The sequence below is a fragment of the Sardina pilchardus genome, chromosome 1 (genome assembly GCF_963854185.1).
Source record: "Sardina pilchardus chromosome 1, fSarPil1.1, whole genome shotgun sequence".
Lineage (NCBI taxonomy): Eukaryota > Metazoa > Chordata > Actinopteri > Clupeiformes > Clupeidae > Sardina > Sardina pilchardus.
The window spans coordinates 34,967,494-34,977,493 of NC_084994.1; the positions used below are offsets into that span (position 1 = coordinate 34,967,494).

Below are 10,000 nucleotides of genomic sequence, written 5' to 3' on the forward strand. Positions count from 1 at the left end.
TCCAGTCGCGCCGCAGCGCAGCTGCTTCTACTTCTGCTCCGCTCCGCTACGCTAGGCTACGAGCCACGCCGAGCGCTAATCTGTCCTCTCCATCTCCAGTCCTCACGTGACCCCTGGGTGACCTCAGCCGGCCGGCCGAGCGAGAAGGAGCGGGCGGGAGCCATGTGGGCTCCTGCGGCCTGGCCGGTTCTACTGCTCGCTGATAAGACTCGGCCCGCAGCCCGAGGGCTGTCAGTCAGGCAGGCAGACACAGTTCTAGCCTACTACATTTGGGTGGGCCAGTAGAACAGGGCCGGTTCTAGCCTACTACATTTGGGTGGGCCGGTAGAACAGGGCCGGTTCTAGCCTACTACATTTGGCTGGGCTGGTAGAAATTTTGGGTGGGCAACATAGCAAAGAGGTCCAATTGGATCAAAATGTACATGAACACAAAACACAAAATAAAAAATCAGTACCACCCAGCTTGAGTTGCTGCAGCCCACAGCCAGTGATGGGCAGTATTTCTGATACAAGTATACGACCGAAAGCTAGCACTCAGTAAAGCTTTTAAACTTTTTTTGCACAAAGACTTGAAGTGTGCGGATTCTTCTTTAAATGATCCAGTTTATTCTTAATCCTGCACCTCACACGGATGAGCGGTGATTTTTTACTTTCTCGATACAAGTATTTCAAATGCAAAATAGTATTTGGTTATTTGTATTGTATTTGTTTTTGGAAAATGGCTTCATGGTGTGTATTTTTGCAATACTGCCAGCTGGTGACGTGCAAAACAATGGCTGTAGCCTCGGACTGGGGCTGATTTAGTTTTTGGCCCAGACTTGTTATGATCATAACATTGAGATTCAGGAACATGATTCAGTGCGAGATGAGTAACTGGTAGGTTGCTCGCTCACACACCCCCAATACACCAACCCTCATACCAACCTCAGGTTCCTCGAGGACTTTAATCACCCGATCAGAACACAAGGAACCGGTTCTGCGGTTGCCCTGCAACATGGCCTAGTCGGGGCATGCACGGACGACGTCAGAGACTTGTCTCAAGATCAGTTTGTGACTTTTCTAGAGTGCTTCTCTGATACAGCATTGAGGCTACAGTATGAGATGTAACAGGCAGACTTTTTAACCAAAGCGACTTACAACATGAAAAAAACATTTAGGTTTTTAAGAGCATTTCTAACAACAATAACAAGCCACAATAAGTGCATCGATGGGTGTAATAAGTGCATTTAAATGAGTGTAATAAGTGCATGCATGATACAGCATTGCATGATACAGCATTGAGGCTATGAGATGTAACAGGCAGGTCAGCATGGTTGACCTGTGGACTGTTTGCAGGTTATGTTATGTCTCACAGACAGAGAAAAGCTGGCCACTTAAAGCTGCGGTCGGCAGCATTTGTTTAGTCATATTAGCTTGAACCGTCATGGGATTCTGGAGGTAGAATATTAAATAGGCTGTTTAGGGAAAATCCCAAATTCTCTAGCTCCCTCTAAAGCCTGTAATCATGCTTGCAAAAATCGAGCGCTCCCTATTTTGTTGAAGCAATCATGTTAGGGGGGAGGAATCGCTACTGGTCGGTCGCAGCTTGTGCACGCGCTGCTATCCAGCCACTGCTTCTCTGCTGCTCACTTGCACAACCTCGTCTCCAGAGGAGGTGGGCTTTGGTGGGGCAGTGGATGGCAGCTTTAGTCAACAGGGCCAGTGTATTGGTGAAGGAAAAGATTCAAGACACAGGTTTGCAAAGTGATATCATGCTTCCTTTAAAGAATACTTGTTAGTACTTTCAAAACACAGAAATACATAGGCCTACAACTGCACAACTATGTACCAGCTAGCTACCATTACACTCAGCTTATCTAGACTGCATCCAAGCTGGGCTTGAGGCTGCACACTGCACAGATGCACAACTGAAAAAGAAAATGTCTCGACTTTGTTTGGGTGGGCAGGACACAATAGCCGACTTCAGACCGTCGAGCCAGCCTGGGCCAGGCTAATTCGGGTGCCAACTGGGGCTAGTAGCCTCACCTTTTACGTTCAGACAGTCAGGCCATTAGCCTGTCCGCATCACACCTCGACACGCCCTCGCTTCGTCACCATTACCACCCATTTTCAAACAGGATAAGTAGAAAGTCGCGAGCCTCTTTCCTATGCTGTGCTATCGAAGTCAGTCACCTCTTATTGCTTGCATGGGCTCAGCCCACCCTGGCCCCGGCTTAGATCCATCCTGGGTCAGGCATCTGCTTTGACTTGCTGCGCCAGTTGTCCAAGACCTTGCTAGGCTAGCTAGCTTTCAAACAGGCCTGCAGGTGAAAAACAGAAAACGGCATTCTGGGTGCTACTGCATTCCATGTCAAATGCAGGTCATTGGGATAAGAGGCGGCAGCACCAGCTATCTATGCCGTCCAGTACAGAGCATCTTGTTATTCAAGTTGAGACACAGCTACATGTGTGTTGGTTTTATTCTCTGGTTGCCGCCTTGCCTTCAACCTCAAACTACACAAGAGAAAACAGGAGAAAAACATGTAAAACATGAACAAAACGAGAATAAACTACTCACAAAAAGTTAGGGATATCCGGCTTTCAGGTGAAATTTTATAGAAAATGTGAAACGTTCAAGCTACAGTGGTATTACAGGAAGTATCCTGAAAGTACTGCATTTAAGTAGAAGCATGCAATGGCGATTTCCTCATGTCTTAACAATTTATTGAAAACAAAGGCCAACAAATTTCACCCGAAAGCCTAATATCCCTGACTTGTTGTGAGTAGTAGTATTATGTTATGATTCTGAGATTAGAAAACAACACAGGCCCAGGTTAAGAATGTATAATATAATGCGTGTATTTGCAACAAAGCTGCCTTTGTAAATATCTGCATGGAGTGGCGGTTGCAGTAAATGGACGCTCTCGGAGGTTGACGGACAGGCTGTCAGGATAACGGATGCTTGTAGGACGCCACTGCCACTGACAGATGTCTTCCTGATAAAGATGACTGATCGGAGATCCCCTCTCCTCTCCATCCCTCTCGCAGTCTCGCCTCTCCGTCTACATTTCCCTCTTTCCCCTTTCCCCCTCCCTTGTCATTCTCTACTCTTCCCGTTTACTATTCTCACTTCGTAAAATGACGTCGTTGTTACTTACCCCATCACTCCTCCTCTTCCTCCCTTCTGTCCCTTCGATCTTCATCTCCCCCCATCCCTCCCTCCTCCTCCTCCTCTCCACTCTCCCCTTCATCTCCCACCACCCATCACTCTTCCTCTTCCTCCCTTCTGTCCCTTCGATCTCCATCTCCCACCATCCCTCCTCCTCCTCCTCCTCCCTTATTCCTTCCTGTCTGTCTGTCCGTTTCCCCTCTCCCTGACTCTCTTCCTCCATCTGTCTGATCACATTTCCTCTCTCTTTCTCCCTCTGTGTGTGTGTGTGTGCGCGTGTGTGTGTGTGTGTGTCAGGTGCCTGCTGAAGTGGCTGGAGATCCGCAGCGTGTGCCCCATGTGCAACAAGCCCATCCTGCGCCTGCAGGCCGACGAGACGCCCCCGCCACAGCACCCCCGCGGCGCCGAGGGCCCGCAGGACCCCGAGGAGGTCTGACCCACGACCCCCGACCTGACCCTTGACCCTGACCCAACCCCCCTGAACCCTGCCCCCTCCACCACCACCCCCCCCACACACACCCCCCCCCCCGATCAGAACCGAAAAACCCGCAAAACAGACCCGACCCGACCCCTGGGGGGCCATTGTGAAGAGAGAGACACCGGCCCAGGACTTCACTTGAACATGGCAGGGCCCTGCCCTGGGAGCTCAGGAGGGGCCAGCTCGCTCGGCGGCCGAGAGAGAGAGAGAGCGCTGGACATTAGTAGCCCGTCGGTCCGGCGCGGTGAGCGGACTCTCGCGGCGGGTTCGCTGTGGACGCTGGTGTGAAGAAGACGCCGCCGTAGAGGACTATGGGGATTAGGGGGGCGAGGAGAGGGTTAGATGTAGGAAGGGCAGAAAAGTGTTATAAAAACTATTGTAGTGATGGACAAGAGAGGGATACTTGAGAGGGTGGAGGTTAGGGCAGGGTGGGGGTAGAGTGGGGTGGGATGGGTGGTGTTGGGGTGTCTCTTCAACTCAAAAATACGTGTGTAAAACACAAAGTTAGCATGACATTTTATGAAAACTACGTAAATACGCACACACACACACAACTAACCAACCACCCACCCAGTCACCACCGTCACCACGGACACATACACCCCCATACACACACACACACACACACACACACACACACACACACATCCAGTGTAATAATCAGCCTCTCTGCTCACTTGGACAAAGCTGTGGTGGTGGTGGTGGTGGTGAGCGATCACACTGCAAAGAAACGGCAACATCAAATATATCTGCCTATAACCAGAGTCACTGTATGGTCTCTCCAGCTACAGCAAAGTCAAGCTGAGTCATCAGTCAGCAGTTTATGAAAAAAAAAAACGAAAGAAAAAGAAGGAAAGGATTTAAAAAAAAAAAAAAGAAACAAAAGAATAAAAAACTTGGGAAGTGAAAAGGTAGACATAGGACTTCCCCCCTCTGTGAGTCTGTGTGAATAGGGCCTCAAGCAGCCAATTGTTCTTCTTCCTCTTCCAAGTTTCATTTTGTATCGTTTGACGGTTTTAAAATAAAAGCGTAATGTTTTTGTCGGTCACTCTCCCTTGGTGCCGAGTGGTCTTTTGAGTGAGCAAACGCCCGACAAAAAAAAACAAATGTGTATGACTGAGCAGAGACAACAAGGTCCGGCTAAAAACAAGTGTGTACGACTGACCGAACACAACAAGGTCCATCACAACTGAATTCACAAGCTTGTTTTTATTACAAAAAAAAACATGTTGAGAAACACCGAATCAATACAAGGCAATGCAAGGTATTTTTAGAACATGAAGAGAAAGAATCTTCACGTAGCCTACGGTCTTGCATTTAGCATAAATTACACATGTATTAAAAAATATCCACACAGACCAATTAAACCACTCCTTTGTGGAGAGCACACAGACACATTGCATTTCATCAAAACTACCCTCCCGTAGAGCTTTCAGTCCATGAAGAGAAGACGATTAACCAGCGGGCCAACCGAGTGTTAGTATGTGTGTGTGTGTGTGTGTGTGTGTGTGTGTGTGTGTGTGTGTGTGTGTGTGTCTGAGTGAGTGTGACTGTAGGTATTCCTGGTCTGTTTTGTAGGCACTTTGTTTGTGAGCATAAATTAGTTCATATGAATGGGTTAAAGTATACTTTTTTGACCGGTCTGTGCATGAGAGTGTTTGTTTGTGTGTGTGTGTGTGTGTGTGTGTGAGACAGAGAGTGTATGTGAGTTCTAGCTGGCGTCTTCGCCTCCTTTTGACTCCACGTACTCCAGGGCCTTCTGCTTGACCGCCTGGATGGTCTCGGGCGTGCCGTTCTTCTTCTCGTACTCCAGGTAGCGCTTGAAGAAGAACTTGATCCTCTTGACCGCCACGCTCAGGTGGATCACGCGGTCAAACAGCTCCCTGAGGTCAAAGGTCAAAACACACCAGGAATCAGAAATAATACCGAAACATAACATATATACTCAAACAGAAAACATACTAAAAATCAAGTTCTAATGCTGTAGAGTCCTTAAAATATGATTGATTCATATTATTCATTTGTTATAACACTTTATTAATATGGTCAGATTTGGAGAACCAGTTGAAGTTTATGGTTATTTTGAGGATCAACAGTGTCAGTATCCTGGTTGGATACTGACAACAGTTTAGGTCAGTTGAGGTGTACTGTAGGTCCTGTAATGTCTTCTCTTTCTGATGTTGCCAACCTAATGCTGTTTTAATAGTGCTGCTGACACAATGCTGTAGGTGCCTCCTCAACTTTACCTATATCCTATATACACTATATTGCCAAAAGTATTGGGTCACTTGTCTTGACTCGCATATGAACTTAAGTGGCATCCCATTCCTAACCCATAGGGTTTAACATGACGTTGGTCCATCCTTTGCAGCTGCAACAGCTTCAACTCTTCTGGGAAGGCTTTCCACAAGGTTTAGGAGTGTCTTTATGGGATCTTCATGGGATTGGTGCACAGTCATGTTGGAACAGGAAGTGCCCATCCCCAAACTGTTCCCACAAAGTTACGAGCATGTCTTGGTTAATTCTGAATCATTCGGAGTTCCTTTCACTGGAACTAAGGGGCCAAGCCCAGCTCAGGGACGGCCCCTTCCTGTTCCAACATGACTGTGCACCAGTGCACATAGCAAGGTCCATAAAGACATGGATGACAGAGTTTGGTGTGGATGAACTTGACTGGCCTGCACAGAGTCCTGACCTCAACCAACAGGACACCTTTGGGATGAATTAGAGCGGATACTGATCCAACTTCTCATCCAACATCAGTGTGTGGCCTCACAAATGCGCTTCTGGAAGAATGGTTGAAAATTCCCATAAACACACTCCTAGGTTAACCTTGTGGAAAGCCTTCCCAGAACAGTTGAAGCTGTTATAGCTGCAAAGAGTGGAACGGCATCATATGGATTAAGAATGGGATTGGGATTAAGAATGGGATGTCATTTAAATGTATGCAAGTCGAGGCAGGTGACCCAATGCTTTCGGCAATATAGTGTTAAATATACATATTTTCCTCATCTTTACAGCAGGAGTGTTTTAGTAATGACTAGATAACTTAGAGAACCACTTGCAGTAACATGGTCAGCTGCAGATCAAAACGGTGTCTTCCAAATAGGTTTCTTGGCCGGTATTGGCAACATACAAAGTCCACAATTGACTTTTTTTGTTGAATATATTTGGGATATTTTGTTAAAAAAAACTGCAGATCATAACACATTAACCACATGTCACAAGGCTAAAGGGCTATACACGTACACCCTGACCAGGCTAAAGGAATGAACACATACACCCAGGGCTGTACACATGCATGGCAGTACAATGTTTTTTGTCACTTAAATGGATGACTGTTGAATGTGAAGAGGTCAGTCCCTGAAGGTGACTGTCCCTTGACTAAGGCCTGTGCCTTGGGGTCTTTGGAGGAGAAGGCACAACCACAAAGTAAAGTAGCTCAAAGGTATTCTACCCCAAGGCCATATAGCTCAGGACTTTTACTTCCACCTCGTTGTGTTGCTATTTTAAAAAATGTTGGGGTCATTAGTCCTCCACTCGAGGTTCACCATTGATGAAAACTGAGCGAGTAAGCCAGATACGCCATGTGACTGAAACCATATGTTCTACACACAAACAAGCATGCACACACACATATGCACACGCATGCACGCAGCAAAACTACATATTTTTTTTTGTAAAGATTATGGGGCGCGGAGGTAGGGAATGCAACAACAAACGTCACAACAATCTGGGCTTGCCAGTGGACCATCGCTCGAAGGAATCCCGACCGCTAGTACTGGAAGCCACTCGGAAGCCTAACGAGCTCCCTTTGATCCCCAATCACGGCGCTATCGCTTCGGCCGCTGCAGATCGACACGTCACGCACTTCCTGTCGCGTCGCCTGCTCCCCTTTCTCTCGTCTCTCTCTTTTAGTCGGCGCCCTGCTACTGCATCAAGTCTCTCTCCGCGTCGTCAGTGCCCGCATTAGAGGTTTGATTAATGTAATCATGCTTGATCAATGTTCCAAACAAAGTAGCAAAACATACAGAAGTACAAATGCTCTACTGCATCAAGTCTCTCTCCGCGGCGTCAGTGCAAAGTGATGCGACGCGATTTCCTCTTGTGACGTGTCGACAGGATGCGATCTGGCCGACCAGGATGACGCGTCCTTGAAAAAAAGAGTTGTTGAGCAACCGCTGTGGCGAGTGAAGAGAGAGATTGAGAGAGAGAGTGAGAGAGAAATGCGGAGCCGTCCGACACTCGATCCCGTTCCCTTTAAGCGCTCGCTGAAACAATTCTGGACTTATTGACTGGGGCTCGTGCTCGCGGCCATTCATAAAATACCAGCTTGTCAGGCTAGCAGGATATTGCTTGGGAAGCAAAATGTCAGCAACCAGAAAGAATTGACCCAATTCATTCAACGGGGGTGGGGTGGGGTGGGGTGGGGGGGCTCTGCTGTACAATATGACACCGCTATGGATTTCCTATCGTATTCCAAAGAAAAAGACATCTGATAGGGTCCCATACTGGCATATGGTTGAATGAGAAATTAAAGAATAAAGAGGGTTTTTTAAATACGTTGAAACTCCACAAGGGTAAAGCAATATTCTACATTATAATAGTGGAATAACATCACACAAAAACTTTTACATAATCTTTTAGGTTTAGCATGAAACAGGTCATTTCTATTAACCTCTAACAGACAACAAACAAATGTGCTTTAACAAACTAAACTTTTGTTTTAGAGTGTTGATAATCTCCAATCCTCGAACACCAAGAGGGCTGCGTAGCTTTTAGCAGTCGGCATTAGCACCCAGGTCATTAGCATTAGCAATCCATTGGCATGGTTACTCACCTAACTTCCTGTTGGTTGCCGTGCTTGATCATCAGGTCAATGAAGACGGACCAGAGGTCGGTGCGTTTGGGGTAGCTGGTCAGGACCTTGTCGAACATGGCCTTGCCCCGATCCTTATCTCCGTGCTGGAACTCCAAACGAGCGAATTTGGTGATCAGGTCCACGTCTGCAGAGAGAGCAGCAAATATTGCACAACGACAATTAGGAGACGCATGGGAACCAATGACTACTGAGATTAGACCATCGTTTCCCAACCTTGGGGCCTGAATGTGTGTGTGTACGTGTGTGTGCGTGTGTGTGTGTGCGTGTGTGTGTGTGTGTGTGACATTAGACCATCGTTTCCCAACCTTGGGGCCTGAATGTGTGTGTGTGTGTGTGTGTGTGTGTGTGTGTGTGTGTGTGTGTGTGTGTGTGTGTGTGTGTGTGTGTGTGTGACATTAGACCATTGTTTCCCAACCTTGGGGCCTGAATGTGTGTGTGTGTGTGTGTGTGTGTGTGTGTGTGTGCGTGTGTGCACGTGTGTGTGTGTGTGCACACGTGTGTGTGTGTGTGTGTGTGTGTACACGTGTGTGTGTGTGTGTGTGTGTGTACGCACACACGTGTGTGTGTGTGAGATTAGACCACTGTTTCCCAACCTTGGGTTCCGGAACCCATGTGGGGCCGCCTGAAATTCAAATGGGGTCGCCTGAGATACTTGGCATCTTACTACTGACCATTGCATTACATTAAAATATACATACATTAAATAAACAATATTAAGAACCCCATAATATCCAAGTTAAGCGACCAATTCGATCTTTCATTACAACCCGGCTACGTAAAAATAAACGTAGACAGCCCGCATTAGAGGTTTGATCAATGTAATCATGCTTGATAAATGTTCCAAACAAAGTAGCAAAACACACAGAAGTACAAATGTCAGCCAAACGAATGCGCTTGCTAGGTAGAATTCAAAGCACTGGTCTACAATAAAGATGCTGTGAAGGATAGGGGGCCCAAACGTTTCGTGACATCAAAATAGGATCGCCTGCCAAAAATAGGTTGGGAATCCCTGGATTAGACCCAACCTAGGTGTATTATTCTAGGTAAGCTCCACCATAGCTCAATACATTCACGAAACTGACAATTTCCCTGCATTCTTTACATTGGTAATCATACTGTGTGTGTGTGACAAATAAACATCCTTGTAACTGTCACTGAGTGTATACAGTTGTGGCTAAGATGCAGGATAGCAGCAGCGCAACATCAGCGAGCCTTCTCCATTTCTCTAAATAGGCATGCGGTTCTATTCCTAGACACTTTCAATTTCCCATATGTGAGCGTAGAACTGAAGCAACCGGAGCTTGTTTGGCCAGTCACCTCCCATTTGTTTTTTCGAAGGACGTTTCTCCCGGAGGGATTGTGACTTGGCAATATTTTAGCCCATTCTAGTCTGGCTTGTAAATCCTTTTTCTTTAAAACGGGGAAGTCCACCGAGGAACACAAGTTGTCCAAAAAGTGACAGATCCAATCGGTTGTAATTTTTTTTAAGGCT

General features: G+C 46.8%; 2 protein-coding genes across 2 annotated transcripts in view; one reads left to right on the plus strand and one right to left on the minus strand.

Annotated features, from left to right (window-relative positions):
• The window catches only part of zgc:175214 (uncharacterized protein LOC557610 homolog), a 14,232-nt gene extending 9,558 nt beyond the window's left edge, over positions 1-4,674 (plus strand). Inside the window, exon 6 of the mRNA XM_062543165.1 lies at positions 3,446-4,674. Within this exon, the coding sequence (XP_062399149.1) occupies positions 3,446-3,584 (139 nt within the window). The 3' untranslated portion in view covers positions 3,585-4,674. The remainder of the gene's footprint in view (positions 1-3,445) is intronic.
• Positions 4,675-4,822: 148 nt separating this feature from the next.
• Positions 4,823-10,000, minus strand: part of pdcd11 (programmed cell death 11) — a 34,327-nt gene continuing 29,149 nt past the window's right edge. Inside the window, exons 36-37 of the mRNA XM_062543142.1 lie at positions 8,467-8,632; positions 4,823-5,509 (exon numbers count right to left, since the gene is read on the minus strand). Coding sequence (XP_062399126.1) covers positions 5,338-5,509; positions 8,467-8,632 — 338 coding nt within the window. The 3' untranslated portion in view covers positions 4,823-5,337. The remainder of the gene's footprint in view (positions 5,510-8,466; positions 8,633-10,000) is intronic.